Genomic DNA, 22,199 nt, shown 5'->3' on the forward strand with positions numbered 1-22,199 from the left:
TCTATTCACAATAGAAGGATTTGATACTTCAGTTACAGAGTTTCAGGCCTATTTCTAAAGAAATTACCAAAATGATGACTGTCAGAACAAAGCTATTATTAACGGTACAAAGTTTTCATGTCGAAAACTTTAGGAAAGGTAAAAGATAAATTAATTTTCAATTCCACTTATCCTCACAACAGTCCTGGGGTGCTGGAGCCTATCCCAGCCAACTATTGCCAGTAGGCAGCACACACTGTCTTAGTCGACAATTATACTTGCGTGATTAACCAGCCTATCAAGCATATTTTTTTTGGGATGAAAGAAGAAACTAGAGCACCGGAAAAAACAAAAAACAAACAAAGCAAACTTCACACAGGAAGGACGGAATCCATCAAGGAACAGAACTGTGAAGCAGATCTGCTAACCACTGATTCACCGTACCGCCAATAGTAAAACAATCTTTAGCAATACTAATAATAAAATGTAAGATATAAATACCCTCAAAACACTTTGATGGTCGATGGAAACACGAACGTATTTTCCTTGATAAGCTCAGTCAACTTCCACTATAAAGCTGAACAACTGAAATATATATCATTGTTTGAAGGTGGATCACAAATTGTGGGAGTCTATACCTTGCTAGGATCCATACGAGTTTGTGAAGTGTACGTCAAAGGCGGCATACTAAAGGAATGTGGCACCACATACTCCTCAGCATCCATCAGGTCTTCCAACTCCTCTTCATCCAGAAGACTTTGGAAGAACTTGCTATCATTTGGACTGGGAAGCTTCATTCGGTCATCCCCCTAAGAAGGATTAATATGATAAATTAGTCAAAATGTCACAAGAGTTCAAATATGTCTCAGATAAAGAGACACAACCTTATTGAATTCATTATCTCACACACTGACTATCTCTGATAGAATTTCCCTATACCCTAAGGGAACTAAACACAATTAAGAGTGATGGCTGGTAAGTTTACAAAACAGAACAGAACACACAATATAGTTTTGCAAAGAAATAAATATGAATAATGTCACACTTTTAACTCATTAACTTCCATTGTTGACGATAGGCGTCCGACCCATTTTAAATGTTAGATGAAATGATCAATACCAGCTATTCCATTTCAAATGCATTGGATATCTAATTTTTTGAAACACCAGTCTTGTAATTGTAAGAAAAGCTTCACATATGTTATATTCACGCAACAAACATTATGACCAATTCTTACCGTTCCAACTTCACAATCTTCCAAAGATTGATGCGACGCAGGCTCTCTTTCAATTTGTTCAGGTTTGCAGTAAAAAGTATTTTCGTTTAAAAAAAAAAGGCCATCCACTTTGAAAGGCGAAATAACCTTAAGATTTTCAAATTTCTCATCCTAGAATTTTTAATCCAATTCACACAATTTATAACCTAAAATAAATTCAGAAAATCAAAGTGCACAGAGCGCGTGTAGTGTGAGCAACTGCCATTAAATATGGAGTTTTGTGGAATGATCATTATTTCACAAAACTCCTTACCTGAATTCGGCATTTAAATGCATACATTCACATGATTTACTACGTTTTGATCTCCATTTGTCTGCCATTATGAAGAAAAGGTCAGCAATAGTGTTTCACACTCTTCCCCCGCTATGATTGAGATTTTTTTTTTGCTTCAAGCCTGCATATGTATGTTTGGTGTGACCTACAATTACTGTCTCTTTATATGTTGAAATTTCAGTTAGAAATCATCACTAAGAATTTACTGTCACACTCTCTTGAGGACAGTAGAAACAAAGCTACAATTTTAGCTGAATTTAATTGAGTTCAACAGCAAAAATATTATTTTAGTTTTAACATATATTCAAATACCTTACCCTTTCAGAAAGAATAAATATTTGAAATCCGTGTAGAGGTTTGAAATACATCATGGAGTTAAATGGAGTAGTTTGATTGGTAGAGATCTTCAGTCTTAAATTTAAATTTGATCATGAAATTTAATATTCTGGTAAATGCATGAGGATTACCACTTCAACCTTCACTTATATTAATGGCTTTTTTCACTCTATCAAATACTACAATAAATACACGTATCACAACACCTTTTGCCTGGAATTATGATTTGAACAAAATACATTTGTTAAGACTTGATTTTGACAGTATTGATGAATGTTTGGTGGAAATTCGCAAGAAAACGACGCAGAGCTTCCCTCTTCTCTTTTTCGTTACCCAAGTGAATAATTTATGTCTGCTTGAATGAGAAAGTTAATGTGCCGCTGACCATATCTCCACTCATGTGACACAAAAGACACTCTCCTTATGAACTTAACAAGCAGTCTAGAGTATTTTAACTGATGAGGTCAGCGTCACATGGAAGTTCCTGTCAGCTCTATTTAACATGCATTTTTCTTTTTAAACTTCTTATTGTTGTATCATCAAGTAAAAAAAAAATCATTACATTTTTTTCTTCATTGATTGATCGTGACTTCATGTTCAAGACAATAATCACACGTTTATAAAAGTGAGATATGTCACTTGCTTTTTGTATTTTACAAAATAGTAATATTCCCAGGGACATTGTACTGCCACAATAGACATCCACATATTGCTATCATAATAATTTGTGCAAACACAGAGCAAAAAACACCAACAATAAAACACAATAATATGTTAATTCATTCATCTTTCATACCATGCATCCTCGTAAGGGTAACGGGGGTTGCTGGAGCCAATCCCAGTCAACTGAAAGGCAGTCTACGTCATAGATTATAGTCACCATTCAGTCGTAGACTTGACAGAGAGACAAGCGATCATTCATTCTCATAATTATACCGCCATCAGTGGGAATTGAGCCCAGGCCTGCCCGCACCGAAATCAGGCAAGTGAACCTCTACACCATCAGGTGGCTCAAAATAATATGTCACCTATTAAAAAATATATTGTGTATAGTTATTCGTACATGGATTAAATAGATCAAATGTTTTCTTTGCTATGAAGCTGAATATATTGAGCAGTATACATACAAGAACAACTCTGTTATTTTTGTTGAGATCTACTTAACTTTTTGGCAGAGTTAGATGTGCAATTACCTTTTTTCATTAAGTTAAGTTTCATGAAGTTCAAATTCATATTTGAAATAAATAAATAAAAGCTCTCTTATTTGAGACATGTTAAAATTAGGTTTTAGTTTACTAAAAGGCATTTTGCAAAAGGCTACTCAGGCCTAACCAGTGTTTTGATTTTAATTCTGCAATTTGCAGATTATATTTTGAAAATGTGACACTAAAGGCACATTCCAACAGTCCTTATTGACATACTTGAATAACAAGGTATCTTTGGGGATCACGAGCCATCCTGGTGAATTCTGCTGCCAACTCTCTGAATTTGGGTCGGCTGTCTGCATCAATCATCCAGCCTGGAATAAGAAAAAAAAAAATCATATTTCAATAACCAGAAAAACATGAACCTATTTTGACAAAAATATTATCTGGATTTATCTTGAGAAACACATTCAATAATGGCGTCAGAAGGTTTTATGAGATTATATATCATTTAAAAGAAAAAAATGATCTCATATTTATATATATATATATATATATATATATATATATATATATATATATATATATATATATATATATATATATATATATATATATATATATATATATATATATATATATATATATATATATATATATATATATATATATATATATATATATATATATATATATATATATATATATATATATATATATATTTCTGAACATTTCTGATTTATTCGAAGCATACAATAACAAGCTAAGAAGTAAATTTGGCAATAATGGAGCAAAAGTCACAAAAGCAATGGTGACCTCATCCTGCTGTGAGTGCATGCCTGCTTGCCAGGTGGCTGCTGGTTCAAGGTGCCACCGCCAAGGTGACTGGCAGGACTTCAGCCCGCAGGCCGAGGTGGCACTGGCATGATATCAGAGGATTACTGTGCCACCGTGCCAAGCTACTGACCCATTGATAAAGCCAACGTGTTGATGAGGAGGTTATGGACAGTTCATTAAAGTAGTTGAATGTCTTGCAAACTATTTTTTTTATATATTTACCCTACCTTGCAAATTAGTTGTGTTCAGAGAAGAAGGATTGAATTAATTGGCTGCCATTGACAGCAGTATATGTCCAATCAGTATGAACTGGGAGGGTTGAAGCGAATGAATTAATGTTATTTGATTTGAAGCAACTTTGGGATTTTATGAGCGGGTTAACTTGGCATAAACTGCAATTGAAGGCATTGGTTCATTCACTGCCAAACCTATAATTTTAAATGGATTGAAAATCAAAGTAAGTCAGTTAATAAGAAAGTAAGTAAGTAATGATGAAAAAAGTCACATATTTAGACCTCTATTATCAACAGTGGTACTGAAAGCTAATAGAACGATTTGAACTGAAACATTTTGGTCTTCTGTATAACATGAACTGCGACCATGTAGGGAAACATTGTTTTGTAAATAAGTCTCATGTGGAGATGTACATTTTCTAAAAAGTACATTTCTTGATAATGTTCGGGTTAACTTTCTTAATTACATATTTCGTACATGTGCTGTCAACTCAGGAAATAGAATTAGTGTCTTGCTCACTCAGGGGTAAGGCAGAGGCAGTTTATAAAATCGGAAATTGTACTGCACGTAAACACTTCATTCTTTTCCTCCATCAGTGACTTTTGGTGATTTATGCAAACATCCACTAATGACAGAGAAATAATTCAACATCATTCACAGTCTGCACTAGTCAAACAAAGAGAAAAGAGATGCTGAAAAAATATAAACAAATATAAAAATGACAGCAGACACGCACTGATGCGACACAAACATTGGCTCTGCCTTGTGAAATGCACAACATTAAGCCACCAACGTAATAAAGCAAGTAACTTTACAATCCAAACAAGAAATGGGGGTGAGCTGAAGAAAACTAAGAATGGAGTAGGAAGAAGAGAGCAATAAGTAAGTCCTGAGTTTCCCAGTTCACAATAAGTAGGATTTTAAACAAGAGCACAGATAGTGGGTGTTTCTACTCGTGTTTTGCTCATAATAAGAAAAAAATATGTTCTTTGTATTAGATGCTTCCTGTACGCATTCACTGCATGCGCTTCAAATCAAAATCGAGAGAAAAAAAGAGTGCCATACAAGGAGGTAAGAGTGGTAAACATTGACCTACATTTGACTAAGACCATGTAGACATCAATGGTGCAGATAGGTGGCTGTGGGAGCCGCTCTCCTTTCTCCAGGAGGTCTGGAATATCTCTGGTTGAAATGCCATCATATGGCTTACCTCCAAAGGTCATGAGCTCCCAAATTGTTACCCCTAAAAAATAGAGTATTTATAAAAAGAGAGAGACATTTACGACATAAAAAATATGTTATTGGAGAAGCCAAAACATGAACAAACAGGAGATCAGAGAAAAACCCGGATTAGAAAACAAAGGGCATTAATCAGAGGAACTGAAAGGACACATTTGATCTTTGAATGGATTGAAAAGGGCTAATTGATTAAAGGATAAAGGAGATCTTAACATAGACTTGGCTATTCAAAAACTAATAAAAACTGTGTGTTTGCGTGGAAAATTTCAGAAGGATGACTTGACTTTTATAATTGACAAATAAAAAAAAAAGAAAAAAAACTAAAATCCATAAATTATTCTATGGAATCAAAATAAATAACAGTACAAAATCCATGTATTATATTTTTCTGACATTATTCATATGAATTAAATGCTGGTATTCAGCATGACAAGTACTTAATAAAACCTATTAACACTAAACCATTCTACAATAATTGATATTTGTATTATGTAAATGTATTAAATGCAATCTTACCATAACTCCAAACATCACTCTGATGAGTAAACTTCCTGTAATGAATGCACTCCAGGGCCATCCATTTAATGGGCATCTATTGGGAAAAGCAGTGACCCATCACTTTACAGCATCAAAACATTCACCAGAGAATGGCACGTTTTATTGAACTAGAGTGGTATCCACAAAAAAAATGTTTTAACCATATAAACTTAAGTGCTACAGAAGAGGTGAGATTCCTATGACTAATATGGTTGATCTTTAAATGCTAATTTCTTTTTGAGGCTAGAATCTATTTTCAAATGTCAAATTTTGAACCATTATTATTATGGTTAAAAACACCAGAATGTCAATTTTTAACATTAACTAAAATCCCTTAAGATCCCTACAGGGTGGCCCAGTGGAATAAGGGTTAAGGGTTCAATCCCAGGTGGGTTTCGACCTTACTGCGTAGTTTGTTCTCCCCAGGCTTGTCTGGGTTTTCTCAAGGTTCTCCAATTTCTTACCACATACATTTGCAAGGTATGCTAGTTGAATATTATATTTTCCCTAGGTATCAGTATAAGCATGACTGGCTTCCCATCTCCTTGTGCCGGGCTCCAGCACCCCCCGTGACACTTTTTAAACAGCACTGATTTAATATGTTTATTGAGTGTACTTTTAACCCTTTCATTGCCATCTGGTTACAAGAGGAAGGGAAGCCCGGAGGGACACAGGAGGCGAAAAGCACACAGACAGGACACACAGGGAAAATGGTATGACAAAACCAACCAACACCCCAACTAACCCTGAAAAGAATATAGATCCAATTCAACCCTTACAAGAATACTACACCCAATTCATTTGAACTGTGAAGGCTATCTTTGCATTTCTTATTCATTTTATGGATGAACAAAAGTGTTTAACAAAGTGTTTAGGGTATAGTATTAAGGATCGTGGAACAAATTATGCTAATTCATTTAAAAATATGCATCTATTTTGGAAAAATCCAAGTTAAAAAAAACACTTGTGAAACCTATTCATTTCCTAAGTAGAAGTACCACTGTACTACCAGGTGCAAGTGTATTTCACATGAAGGGTATTCACGTTTAATAGGTGCTATCTGGCTATTTAAAACTTGAATTTGTTTCATGCAATGAGTTCTGTTGTTTACTTTGCTTACAATCATGCAAGTGTTTACCTTTCCACCATCTGCATTGTATTCCTTCTCATTCACATCCAGCAAGCGGGATAAGCCGAAGTCAGTGATCTTGATATGGTTGGGAGATTTAACCAGGACGTTACGAGCTGCCAGATCCCTGTGGACCAGCCTACGCTCCTCCAGATACATCATACCCTGCAACACAAGTATGTCTATGTAAGTTTACTTTCTATTGTACTCTTTAATATGTAATCCGCATCTACAGAGATATCAATGTGTACTGGCAGTGACCTGCGAAAAAATGCACGCAAGACTGAGTCGTGTTCGACATCACCGTCTGTCTTTGCCATTGCATCACTTCAATGCTCTACAACCATTAAGACCCCATTAGCTTTTTCATAATTATTGCTGTAATCATCATTACTACCACACTGTTATTTTCATGCAAACTCTCTTTAATCAACAACCCAACTGTGTAAAATCCCTATATGTCGTAAAAGTACAATAACAACAGCTTCCATATGCATCAATTTAATGAAGTATTTTCAATTAAAATAGGATCCATAAGCGTGAGAAGAAAGACGTTCTAGCCAATACATTTAATAATGAATCCAGAAAAGATCCAGTCACACACTGTTGCTATTACAAACTTTAATTAAAAATGATTACCTGCCTAATAAAGACAAGCAAACAAATTTAGATGAGGTTGCTTTAGTTCATTTGTGATACTTTATGTAGCCACCACACCTGATTATGTTTAGGAAGTTCAAGATCAATCATGATGGAAAACACTCATAGAAGAAAACTTTGCATCACCAGAAAATATGAAAAATGTTTTGAAATATGTGCTGCGAATAAAGAATAAATCCTAACATTACTGGACAAATGTGTGAGGAACTTAAAACTTAAGAACATCTGTACAGTGGGATATTTAAACAGCATAAACAGCATATAGGAAAGTTTTGATAAAATTACAAAAGGTCACCAAAAGCAATAATAAGAATCAGATCAAACTTCTCGTCAATTGATCATTATAAAGTGTCTTTCCTGGCAGGATTTCAGGAAAATAGATAAAGTGTTATGTTTAAATTCACGCATCGATAAATACAATTAGAATTATCTATGTGCTTTTATGGAATAAATTTGTTGGACCACCTGAGCCAGGGGATTAATTCACCGTGGGCTATTAAAAATGTCACCACAATGATATTTTGGTCACAACCATTCATCACTTACAGGAATGGACGCTATGACTAATCAACCAAATAGCATGTTAGAATTTGTTAGTGATTATGACAAGGAAAAAAACCTTTCATGGGACATTTGGTAAAAATAATAATACTTGTTATGCTCTTGTTGCTTCTCAAATTCACTTTTTAGGCATGCATGACATTGATAGTGTCTAACAATTCAAGATCTACAGATGTTGGAAACATCTATATATGTATTCTGTGGAGACTTTTTTTTAAAAAATATGCAACGCTGGGGGAGGAAAAAAAATATTTACAGGCTTGTCCATAACATATCACACCTCCAGATGAACACTGCCTTTAAACCTTCAGGGATTAGATGAAGCTAGCCAAGAGAGGGAAGAGAAATGTCCAGACATTTTTCCAATAGGAAACAAGGATTTGCACTTTTCAATAACCAAGTAGTGTTTACATTGCTATTATACAGAGAGAATAAAGTTATTGCGCTTTACACATTCTACAATGTTTTTTTTTGCATAGTATTTAAAACTTATTTCAATATACTACACTAAGCAACTATTAAAATAAAAAAGTACAATATGTTCCCAACTATTTAACAGTACAGGTGCCAAAATGTCTTAATGTAATTATATAGGTTTTTTTTTAATATTAATTTAAAAAGCAAATTGATTTAAACAAGAAGGACTAGCAGTGAATGCTCATATTTCAGTGCATATTTTCAACATGTTTAGGATCTCTAGAGCTGTCAATAGTAGCCACTGAGTTATCCAAGTGCCCTATAAAAGGTTATATAGCACATAAGAGCAAGTTATGGTCCAAGATAATTTCAAATCACTGTATTCAAAGAATATGCCTGGATATTTTATGTTCAACAACATTTTTTTTTTAAAGTAAAGGGAGCAAGCACGCACAGAAAAATGTGACCTATTGCCATGGTTATTTATACCTCTTGTACAGAGTCACTAGGAACAAAACCCGGTTAAGCAATATTTTCCGCCAGTGTGTTTTGGGAAGACAGATGCTGCTCTGAATGAAGTGAAGGGCTGAAGATCAAATCAATAGTAAGGATAGAGTAGTGAAGTAGCACCATTCTTTACCACCTGGCACTTTCCATTGCAGTTAATTCTGACAAGAAAATAAATACACAGAGGAAGCTGTCAAGACACTCTAGCAGCACACTCACCAAAATGTATAATCAAGCAATTCATCCCGAAGGTACGTGATTCATGAGGAAACACTCCTAATGAGATTGAACACTCTCTGTAAGCATGTACTTGGGGCGTGGGAGAGAAGTAAATTTACAGGGAATGTCTTCAGAGTAACACCATCTAAATGGTTTTTGATCCTTATCATCTTCATCAAGCAATAATACTTATTTGTTGAAAAATGTAAGTGAATATACAGATACATTTGAATCAAATATGGTATGTTTTTAGCATGAGCCAAACTATTAACTCTTTTGTTGCCTTTGAGAATGATAACGATAAAATAATGGATTTTTTTTACCCTTTTGCCATGAATTGAAATTAGTTTGTCACTAGTAGATGTTCATTTGCTACCAAAATTTTCACTGAAACTGTTTTGGTCATTTAGCATTTTCATTTGGATGATACAGAGGCATCAGGCAAGAAAGTCTTGTGGTCAGATGAGGTCAAAATATAACTTAATTATATAATTAAATATAATTCCATTGGCAGTGTTTGGAAGAATAAGAATGATGAGTATAATCTCAAGAACATCATGCCTATTGTGAAGCATGGGGTGGGTGGCATCCTGCTTTGGGGGTGTTTTTTTTTTTTTGTAAGACAATGACCCGAAGCAAACAGCAGGGAAAACCAAAGAATGGATCCGTAAGAAGTATATCAAGGGTCTTGCGTGGCCTAGACAGTCTGCAGGCCTAAACCCAATAGAAAATCTGTGGAGGGAGCTCAAATTCCACGTTTCTCAGATGCAGTCCAGAACCTGACTGATTGTGACAAGATCTGGTGTGTGGAGGAGGGGGAAAAATCCCTACTACAGCATGTGCAAACCTGGTTAAAAACTATAGTAATATTTGACTTCTGTAATTCCAAGAAAATGCAACTGTACCAAATAATAACATTGGTTTTCTCAGGAATTTGAATTCTTATTTTCAGCTGTTTTACACAAATTAATCATAGCAAAATTAAACATGTTGCGCTCTACTCGATTCGTTGGTCATTGAATATTTCAATGTATTTGCAAAGCCTGCATTCTTGTATATATTTTAGGGATGACAGGATTTATTGACGGCACCAAATATTCGTTGACTATTTTGGCAATCATATGACGGGTGAGTTTTATTAGAGATTTGTGGCATCAGAGCAACGTTTTCCTCATGTAGTTCATGCTTAATGAATGCTATGGATATAAAAAGATCCCAGTGGGCACGAGAGAGGATGAATCATTGTTGGAGGAATGAGGTGTGACAAATCAGACCAACGTGGAGGAGAAACGGAAAGGATTACACAATACTGATGAAAGCAGTATGCTTTTCTTTCAATTTGAACTACTGTGTCAGAAATAATTTAAATAATGACGTTAGGGGACAGCTCAAATATGAAGCAGGAGACTAGGTAAGCAGAGAAATTGAAGGAGAGATTTTGTGTATATACATTTATTCTCTCTGATGAATGCCAAATGCGGCAGTCACCAGAAAGCCTCGAGCACACAAGGTATTTGCCTTAGTATAAGAATATCACATGTTCGTATATTATATTTTTTTCTGCGCTATAACCATTGAATCTGACGCCAATGGTACCACTATTACTACAAAAGGGTAAATTATTTAGTCAGTCAGTGAGTTAGCCAGTTAACAATTCATTGTTGTAATAATGCGGGCAAGAAAAAGAACAAAACATCTAGATTAGAAGTTTGCTCATTTCACTATTAAGTACATCAATAAAGACCACAACCCTAGTAATCCATCTCATGGTCGATAAACTAAAGAGCAAGACGCCAAACATTTCATGAGGGACGTTGACACAGGCCAGCAAGCATTAAGTCAGGCGGCTGAAAACACTCCCAAGGTACCTGCTAATTCACATTGTTCAATTTCAATTGCAGCCTTTTGCTACAGCAAACAAGTTGTATTGCTCACCCAGATGGTTGCAGTTGAATGTGAAACCAATGCAACACCACCGTGAAACTAATTTAATTCACACTTTTCTTAAAGATAAAAAACAGCAACTTTTTAGCTGCTTTGGACGGCAAGAAATATTATTATTATTATTATTATTATTATTATTATTATTATTATTATTATTATTATTATTATTATTATTATTATTATTATTATTATTATTATTATTATTATTATTATTATTATTATTATTATTATTATTATTATTATTATTATTATTATTATTATTATTATTATTATTATTATTATTATTATTATTATTATTATTATTATTATTATTATTATTATTATTATTATTATTATTATTATTATTATTATTATTATTATTATTATTATTATTATTATTATTATTATTATTATTATTATTATTATTATTATTATTATTATTATTATTATTATTATTATTATTATTATTATTATTATTATTATTATTATTATTATTATTATTATTATTATTATTATTATTATTATTATTATTATTATTATTATTATTATTATTATTATTATTATTATTATTATTATTATTATTATTATTATTATTATTATTATTATTATTATTATTATTATTATTATTATTATTATTATTATTATTATTATTATTATTATTATTATTATTATTATTATTATTATTATTATTATTATTATTATTATTATTATTATTATTATTATTATTATTATTATTATTATTATTATTATTATTATTATTATTATTATTATTATTATTATTATTATTATTATTATTATTATTATTATTATTATTATTATTATTATTATTATTATTATTATTATTATTATTATTATTATTATTATTATTATTATTATTATTATTTTAACTTCTTGAAAGACATTCAATGAACTAGATACTAAATTGAATGATTGAAAACTTAATTTATACTTTATCAGTTACCTATTATTTCTTAGAATATGCATAACAAAGGAGAGATACTGCCTTCATTTTTACAGACCAAAAGCATTTCTAGGTGATTGAATGCTTTAATTGGGCCATAAGAGAAAAAAATCTATTCTATTCCAATTTTGCCTCATTGTTGACTGATATTTTTTTCCCAGCAGATGAATCACATCGTTATTTTTCCGTTTGTGTATGAGGTTGGTGTTTTGTTACCTATAAACACCTTTAATGTTTTGAATTTATGGAACACTTTGATTTCTCTATTACATTTTATCTACAAATAAAACTACAGTACTTTAAAAAAAATGTATATATACATCCAATGATACATACATGACATATTTGGAAATTGTGAAGAAGCAATGTTCTGCCAAAATAATGGGACATTCTTAATCACATTGGATTCACATTGGGTGTCTGTCACAAGCTCAGGTTATGACGAATGTTGGCGACTGTTGAGAGACAGAAACTATTTACAGCTGTTCTAATTTCTTCAGGAGACGGAGACTGCTCCATCTCCGCTGAGTTAATCGCCTTCTTGTGTTCAAGTGTAGGCAGCCCATTTTTGTTTTGCGCTTTCAAGCGAGACAGCGTGGGGATCGCCTCAGGTTGTTTATAGCAGGCGGGCTGTGTGGAAACATACCTCGCTTGCAAACATTCACTGTACATGGTGTAAACGATAATTTTATCCCACAGGATGGGCTTTAAAGTGTGCGATTTATCTTTAAGCAGATATCACAAAATAGTTTTTTTTTTCTTTTACAGTAGACTATAAATATTAAAACCAAAATATGTGCTCAAAGATTCCGTAAAAGCACACATTGCAGGTAGTGATGAAGAAGGAAGTAAAAAATACAATTAAGAAAACTAATGATAGTGACGAAGCAACAATAAACAGCAGATGCAGCATAGGGTTGATCGTATATGCTTTTCTAAAATTACCAGGCATGGTAGGGGAATTCTTTTAGGCTAACAGAAAACATAGCAAAGCAAATGCAGGACATCTTTCCAAGTGATGCAACCATCTGAACAGGCTGAAGTGCATCTGTTTAGTAGATGAGGGATGTGTATCATAACCCTTCCCTCAACTTGTCTATTGGATCGCTTGTGTAAATGTCTTAACTTATTAAAATGATGACAGGAAATAGTAGTTAAAACATTCTGATTAAGAACTATATTAATGAAAAATAGCTTCAGTTTGTCTATTCATAACATGGTCTGGATTTTCCATCTACTAAATATATAGTGTAAAATGTGTTTTTAATATCAGGAGAAATTTCTTGTAATAATGTGTGACAATAAATGACAATGGTGGAATGGCGGATTATGATGATTATTACAAAATTAAAATCGAAAGATGAACATTAAGTAATGGATTGCACTATTACATGATTCAAATGGTAACATTATCATTGCTTATTTTTCTGTAACATGAACCAGAAGTTATTTGGCTTCACAGGCTTCAACAAGTATTGATGTTAAGTCTGTTTGAGCACAAAATTGCTCTTTGTGGAATGTTAAGAGATTGAAGTAATATTGAGAGTAAAAAAAAAGTTGCAATGTTGCAGGATTTAAGTTGTTTGGTTTCAGGGGCATCAACTTTTTACGATGTAAAGTTTGTGTGAGCACAACTTTGCTTATCGGATAATATTGGGACAAAAAGTCAGGTAATGATAAGATTAAAAAAGTTACATTACTTAATTTGACATCAGTCAAACCACAATTTTGTGAGATTTTGGTGTTTATTTGATTCCTAGGGATAAAACTTTGATGATAACGACTTTACATTGTAAATACATAGGCGATAAATATTTTTTTTTTTCAAATTGGAACATTTACAGATGGTACTGTGCCCTGACATTTTTCATTCGATCTCAGCCCTCAAGTGCAAATGATTTGGGCGTCTATTAGTGAGAAACCTATTCAAATTCACAGCCAAAAAAAATGAAAATCTCCACATGAGTGGACATCTATAATAATGAAAGGCACTGACAAGGTAATATTATAAGTTCATAAATTTGAACATCTGAATACAGTATACACCCGACATACTACCAGCGGGTGCGGTGTGCTCAAAAGAAGCTTGTGTCAAGAAGCAAAAATAAATATTCTACAGCTTCCTCCTCTGAGATTTGAAAAGTGTCGCTATATACGTGCCTGGATCGATGAATAAGAGCATGTGAGACCTTTGGGGGAAACAGTCCCAGTAGATTTTAGTTTCTCTATTTAAAAGCATCGAGAACAAAAAGAACAATCCTTATTCAGTCTTCACAATTAAGCCATTTTAACAAAATATTTATCAATAGTTTGGTGTCATTTGCCCGATGAAGCACTTCAAAACAACTCTGAGAAACAAAGCTTCACAAGGGAATCTAAAAAAATGGTGCAATCTTTGATAAGGAATCATTAAGATTTTAGATGCACTCAAAAATGAACCTTCACAAACAGTGTGTACGAGCACAGGGCTGAAGTGCTTTGTATTTCAGAGGCAAATTAAAATGAGTTTTCAAGGAGACAGTACATGTACAACACTATTAATTAATGGAGTTGCGTGCATGAGTATTGCCATGAGATCAGAGTGAAGGTTATACTTTAATGTGATTTTGTTCCCAAAGCAATAAATGACAGGGCTTTTTGATATGGGACAAAAAGATACAATCAAAAGGACCAGTTATTAGCAAGGGGATGAAATCAACTACATGTTTGGATGTTTATCATTGTAAATGGCACAAATAGTTTTAGTAAAAATGAAGTATTGCTTTTTCGGTGTTCCTCATTCATAGATTTTTCGATAATAAAAACCCCTACATGGTAACTGTTAGAAATTATGTGGGAATCCAGTTCAATTCTAAGCGTGTTGAGAAATGGTTACTGAAGATACTCATTACAATGACTCAGTGTCAAGTGTAGAAGTACTTTGAATACCTTATAGTTGCATTTTCTCATTTATGAACTGAAGTAGCTCACCTTTTCTAACATTTTGTGTGTTTGCATACATATGTTTTTGTAGAGACTAAAGGGTTGACATACAGTTGTTTCCATTGGTTGTTTGCAATGGAAATTGTAGAGCCCGAATGAGTTATTGCAGGACTAATTTGTTCCTTTCTGTACCATTTTTTGTTACCACCAAGGGGAATTTCAGGAGCTTGGAACACAGAGAGTAGGAATCAATTAAGATACTTTACTGGAGAACTGGGGTATACAATTCACTCTGGTGCATGAAAACTACAAAGAAAGCATTATAGTGTTTATAACACTTAGACTGCCATCACTTATCATAAACGTACAATGTGTTTCTGCTATATAATGTAATTTAGCTTAGCTAAGGAATAATGACATAGAATGTTTTTACTTAAAGGTGAAAATAGCTACGCCATGTTGTTATATAAATAACATCACTGCAAAGCAACAAGCCAATATGGAAGACTAAGTATCCGATGTATTTACAATGTGTATATAATAAAATCATTTGAAAAGAAACCCTATCCTCAAAAATAATACAATTGTGTGAACCAAAGTACATATCGAATGTCTGGGATTAGGAATGACATTTTGCTTTGTCTGAGCCAGTTCTTGATCTGCAAGGGATGTCTGACAATCCCTCTCCTAGTGTTCTTTGGGTTGACCAGAAAATTCAAGGTTTGTCAGATGTCAATATATTTGGAAACCGCACACAAATAAACACAAAAAAATCGCTCCGCTCTCAATGATTTGCTTCTGGACGTTCGTGCAGGATTATCTGACTAAGCCTGATCTGGATGAAAACTTTAACTGTCAAAACTTGTTGGTACTTCTGTAAATATTAGACCAAAAACAGTACTTATGATTCCAAACAAGGTGAGTGGTACTATTGACAATTAATAATCCTTAAAATCAGATTTTACGTGCATATCTGAGTAGAAGGGGAGATATACTTGTTTAAAAATACAGAAAAAACATTTTTAATGCAACAAGAAAAACCCACCAGAAACAAGCTTTAGAAATAATGAGTTTGGGAATAAAAAATGGGCGCAAGCATTAGTGAGAGCTGGACCAAGAGCAAAGGATTCTGAGAGACACTTGTTGACAACATCAAACGCTTCAAGCCTGTGATCCTTTGTGCATAGTATGCATGTGTGCATGTTTAAGTGTGTTTATGTTGACAGGGAGTTTTAAAGTCAAGCAAGCTATGTGAATGGAATTAAGCAAATGGATTTCTTAGCATAGTGTAAAACAAGTCATTTGTGTCTGTTTTCAACACCAATAGGGCAACAGAGACAAAGAGGAAAACTAAATAATAACAACAACATTGAAAATGTTTAGTACTGTCATTGGCAGAAAACGACTTAAGCAGTCTCTGACCAGGCCAAGGTAGAATTTACTTTACATCTGAGTATACAGTAATTTAGTACCAAAAGAAAAAAAATGGGTGCTGCTTTAAATTGTCCCTATGTATGCATATGCCTATGAATGGTTGTCTCATTGTGCCCTGTGATTGGCTGGCAACCAATTCAGGATGTACCACATGTATTTTGCCCACAATTGGCTGGGATAGGCACCAGAACCACTGTGACCCTTGTGAGGATAAGTGGTATGGAAGGTATGATATCGGCAATGGCTACTACTTTACATCCAGGTGTCGGAATCAGTATTGGGAGGCAAAAAAATGGTATCAGGACAACACTACTTGAAAATAATTTAGATTAACATAAAAAAAACAAAAAAAGCATGCATGAATCAATGATAAAACACTTAATTCATATAGCTATTAGGGTGGGGATCATTATGAAGATAAGGTGTTGACGATAGAGGGAAAAACACAGGGATTAACCTAGGGTAGTGACATTGTGTATTATTTAAAAGGGACGCGAGTACTGTACCTAAATGTGATTGATGAGTAATTCCACAACTAAAACAATGAAAACAACATAACAGAGATAATAAATACATACATCATGGTTGAATTTAACTAATGAAAGAAGTGAATGTAAAGAAACACTGGTAAAGCTGTTTTCAAACAACAGAAACATTGCATTCTGTTAAGCAGGGAAAAAACAAGAGTAAAACAATTTATAATCAAGTTCTTTTCATGAGCAATAATTATCTATGTTAACAACTGTTCCCGGCAGGCAAATAGTATATTTACTAATGTATAGCTGTGCTTCCTCAATTTGTAATTAATATTAATGCAGTTGATGAATTAACATATCACATCAAAATGTCAACATAGTATTGTCTCTCTGTGATTAGAGAATAAATGTAGTGCTCCCACAAATGGAGTCACTTTTAATTCCACTTTTCATTTTTGTTCACAACTTCTAAAGCCAAAGACAAACACAAATATTTGATCCAACATGATTAGACAGAGGTGAGTTGTATTAACCTGCAATTATCAAAACTCTAAATGGGAATGAATTTACCTTTTCATGCAAAAATATATTCCTTTTTTACGCTTACAAGACACTTAATTAAATCACTGGCTGACTACACCCTAAACTGGTCGCCAGTTAGCCAGCCATAGGGCACACAAAGAGACAAATGACCATTCACACTCACTAATGCCGGGAATCGAGCCGACGCCTACCCGCACATATGTCAGGCAAGTGAACCACCACACCATCATGTGGCTCTAAATTCAGCAGCCATAGGTTAAGAAACTACAAGTCATCCACCAACTAACCAAACAGCACAACTGACCCAATTTTGGACACTCAATACAAAAACTACAGCCATTTCTCCACTTACCTTAGCAATCTGGACACACCAGTTAAGTAACAGCTGTGATCCAATATTGTCCTTGTGCTCATAGACATAGTCGAGAAGGCACCCGTGTGGCATTAGTTGCGTAACCAGCTGGATAGTAGGACTCAGACAAACACCCAATAGGCGCACCAGGTGAGGATGCTCCATGCTGGCCATAATTAGGGCTTCCTGAAAGGCACAAAATCGAATCATCGGTATGTTAAGGAATGGATTGAAGGTGGTGACTGTGTATTACGGGAAATTATCTTAACTAGCGCTCCCAAAACACAAACCAAAACATTATTTGTCTAATAATTAATTGTATTCTGTTTGGTATTTCAAATAAATGTACTTAAATGGCCATTGGTCTGACTCATTGCATGTCATTAACAACACTAGACTTGACTAGAATGGCTTGCAGCAATAATTATTTGTCATTGTCAGTCAAAGAATTTTTAAAAAAGCTGATTTCAACTATGTTTTGTCATTTGCAAGCAACGATGCATACATTTAGTTAGTTGTCAGGAGGTCATCTTCTACTTAGCGTCAAAAGATAAGCAAAGATCAAAGACTGAGCACATGAGCAGAATGTTCACCATGTTTACAAGTACTGATGTAGCTGGTAAAGATCACAGAGCTTCTTATTCTGTTTAAGGCTCTAGTTTTTCTTGAAGCACCAAGTAAGGTCCCACCCTAGTCAAAAAGTGTAGTTTTATTTGATCAAATTGGCTCGTTGCACAACAAGATTCATGACTTTTTTTCCAAGAGTGATAAATACACCATTGATGAATTAGCTCATGGTAGTTCCAACTATATTATGATAGCATATGTCCCTATTGTGCACTTTTTGGCATGAAATTGTGTTAGCAGGGCTCCAATATATCCAATATGAACCGTTCAGTAACACCTTCTGTATGTGGAGGATAGGTTGGAGTGTGAAAATACTGTGCCTAAATATACTTTCACCCACATTGGAAATAGTGTAGATTAAGTGTACTCACTGGATTTATTGTTTAATACTTGAAAAAAAAATACCCTTAAAACGAACAGCCTATAAATTATGCAACTATGAAACAGTCAACGAAAGTCATTGTCTTCATCCGCTGAACACTTTGCGAGCTTTTTTATTTTATTTTTTTAATTCATTTAACAAGGAAGAAGAACATAATGCTAAACTATGTGGTGCATTTCAAACAATACTCACATACACACAAATAGTGTGCTGTGTTTATGGCTTAATACATCACTGGACAGAGATAGCAGTAACATACATGTAGGACACATTGTTGTAATGTGTTTTTGTGTGCGTATCACACAGACAGATATATGGTACATCCTGTAAAGCTTCAGTGAACAACAACAGAAGTGATATCACAGAAGAGGATTAATATGTTGCAAGTATCATAAGGCTAGGATAATAAGATGTAGCAGAGACTGAAGCAAGAACTATACACCTACTGTAAATAAAGAATATTTTTTCTCAGATAAGCAAAATCCTAACCTGTCATCACTATGTGTCACATCAGTCAGTATTTATTGTATATAACATGCATTTTCTTATTTTTTTTGGTAGGAAAAAGAGTCATTTAATTTATTTTGGGAGTTCCTTTGAACATATTTTTCGAGTAAAGAAAGACCATTACTTTCCTCTACAAAAACAAACATGTTATTAAAAGGTTTTAAGTGCTGTGGTGTTTCTGCTGATGAGTTGTTGCTTACATCAGAAATATTTCACAGAAAATATTTTGGTGATGTTTTAGTTCAAAGAGTATTTTATATATAGTATTTGATATTAAACTATGTGGTGAGTTATTAACTTTGATGTTATGTTAATGCTTATGTTTGTGGTTACTCTGAACTTAATGTCAGCATGTTAGATTAAAAATACAGACACTGTGTTGTAGACGCAGATGTCTGCAAATTGCGTTTATGTTCTGTCCATTTCATCAAGTTTTTTTCAGTAGAAACCAATACTGGTTACTTGTACAAGCCTTAAACATATAAATACACTTATATACACCTTCAGTATACTTATATAGGCCTTAAACATAAATCATAATGCAAAATATAGCACTGAATCAACTTCAATTTGAACAATTTCAACTTGTGAACACTTTCAACTTATGAACAAGCACTCGGAACCTAACTCGTTTGTAAGTAGGGGAGCGTCTATATAATTAGACTAGCACTAGCTTTAATGGTCAGCTGTGCAATTGTGTACATTTTTGTGTGCATAAATGTTATGTCACTCACTTGAATTTACACGTAAAAGACATCAAATGCTTTATAACTGAGATGGCTTGCATTGAATGATAATGTTGCAGTGCCACATCTAATAAATTTGACTGCTAGATGCTTAAAGAGAATAAACACCTGTGAACGGTGTATATTTACCCTCAGAAATATTAACCCATGGATGAAGGTCTGTTAAGTTAACCAAAATATTTGTACCAAGTATATAGATATCCTTTATGCCCTCATAAAACTCTATTTTAATTTACCTCCTGGTTGCCAAGACCAGCTTTCAAAGCACACTGATCATGAATTATAACAAACACTGAGTCTTCATCAAAGACATCCTGATGAAAACAGAAATGCGAGCACTAATACGTCCTCTTAGATCGTCAAAGTAAGTATAAAAAATGAGTGCAATTGGGTCGCTTTCTCTGTGTGTGCGTGCCAGAATGTGTACTGTTTGTGTGCTAATGAGAGTCATTTCATCTGCATTGCATCATTATTGGGTGATAAGTTGGATCTTTTTCAGTTTTTCTTTTGAACAAGTATTGTTAATGTTTGAAAATAGACTCTGGTGAAGTATACAATAAGTATTGAATGCCGTGTGATATTGAAACAGATATAAAATGCTAAATATGGCCCATTTTCTAATCAAAATATCAATAAGCCTTAATGGAATATATATTTTGAACAGTTTTGGGAAAAATATAAAGCAAAACTTTATTATTTGGAAAATAATAAATTATGTTCTGAAAAAGATGGCCCATATCAGAGTGGTTAGCACGTCGGCCTCACAGTTCTGAGATCGAGGGTTTAATCCCATGTGTGGACCTTAGTGTGTGGAGTTTGAATACTCTCTCCGGGCTTGAGTGGGTTTACTCTGGGTACTCCAGTTTCCTCCCACATCCCATAAACATGCAGCATAGGCTGGTAAACACTCTAAAATGGCCTTAGGTATGAGTGTGAGCATGAAGGGTAAAGCCATTCAGAAAATGAATGAATGAATTGTATTTATTACTTACGTCCATGAATTCTACATTTGCCTTGGGTCCTGTGGCTTCGTTTAGGATTTTGATGGCGACAGGTATTTTGACTGTTTCACCCTCTGGAATCCAAATTCCCTAGAGTGGAAAAAAAACCCAACAACATATATAAGCTACAGATCATTCATGTCTCATTTAACTAAGTAGCTGCCATTTAGGGGGCCATATTTTCATTTCATTTTGATATTATCCCATTTGTTCAATTGCTGCCAGTCGTCAATGGCAACCAATGAGTTGATACTGAAAAGTACAACTAAAAAAAATTAAAGTGGAAAAATTGCAAGGCTATTTTTGCTAAAGCCGCCCTTGGTTAAAAAAAAAAGTTCTGACACTGCTGTGCTTGTGGACATTTATAAATAATGAAGCAAAGTGTGTTTTTTTTCTCTAAATTGTCAAATAATGTTCTCCCGCTATAGGTCCACAATGGTTAATACATTTTAAAAGTTAATAGTGACAACATTGCAACAACATCTATCTATCTCTTTATTTTTGTAGAACTTCTTCCACTTTCTTGGTAAATAATGGCAATTGGTAAATTCGTCATTCCTCTACCCTCGTTATAATTTTATCTCATATTCCCAACCTTTTATCCAAAATATATGTTTTGTGATGACATAGTGCATGTTAAATCCTTAAAAGTTATTTTGTCCTTCAAAAAAAATGGGCATATCTATTTCATCATTTCTGAGGGATTCAATCTCAACTCCATCCAAACCATTTAAAAGAAGTGGGAGAATTTAAGTGACTCAAGTTTTCTTCAAGCTTTTAATGTGTTACACTGCCGCTATACACCCCTGATGACAGCAGCCTTAACTCTTCCACTAAAGTGGAATCCCCTCTGATCACAGCTTCACTTTCAGGGTGTGATACATTTAGTTTTACACTCTCGTTCCAGCCATATGTGCAGGTCTAATTATTGCTCAGTGAGGCTGAATTGAATAACATTAAACTGCATTTGAAATT

General features: G+C 33.8%; 1 protein-coding gene across 2 annotated transcripts in view; it reads right to left on the reverse strand.

Moving 5' to 3' along the window:
* Positions 1-22,199, reverse strand: part of erbb4b (erb-b2 receptor tyrosine kinase 4b) — a 131,775-nt gene that overhangs the window by 3,537 nt on the left and 106,039 nt on the right. For both annotated transcript variants that reach the window (XM_077727408.1, XM_077727407.1), the window contains exons 19-25: positions 21,216-21,314; positions 17,962-18,147; positions 6,996-7,151; positions 5,837-5,912; positions 5,178-5,324; positions 3,287-3,384; positions 618-788 (exon numbers count right to left, since the gene is read on the reverse strand). In XM_077727408.1, coding sequence (XP_077583534.1) covers positions 618-788; positions 3,287-3,384; positions 5,178-5,324; positions 5,837-5,912; positions 6,996-7,151; positions 17,962-18,147; positions 21,216-21,314 — 933 coding nt within the window. The remainder of the gene's footprint in view (positions 1-617; positions 789-3,286; positions 3,385-5,177; positions 5,325-5,836; positions 5,913-6,995; positions 7,152-17,961; positions 18,148-21,215; positions 21,315-22,199) is intronic.

The sequence above is a fragment of the Stigmatopora nigra genome, chromosome 11 (genome assembly GCF_051989575.1).
Source record: "Stigmatopora nigra isolate UIUO_SnigA chromosome 11, RoL_Snig_1.1, whole genome shotgun sequence".
NCBI classification, from domain to species: Eukaryota; Metazoa; Chordata; class Actinopteri; order Syngnathiformes; family Syngnathidae; genus Stigmatopora; species Stigmatopora nigra.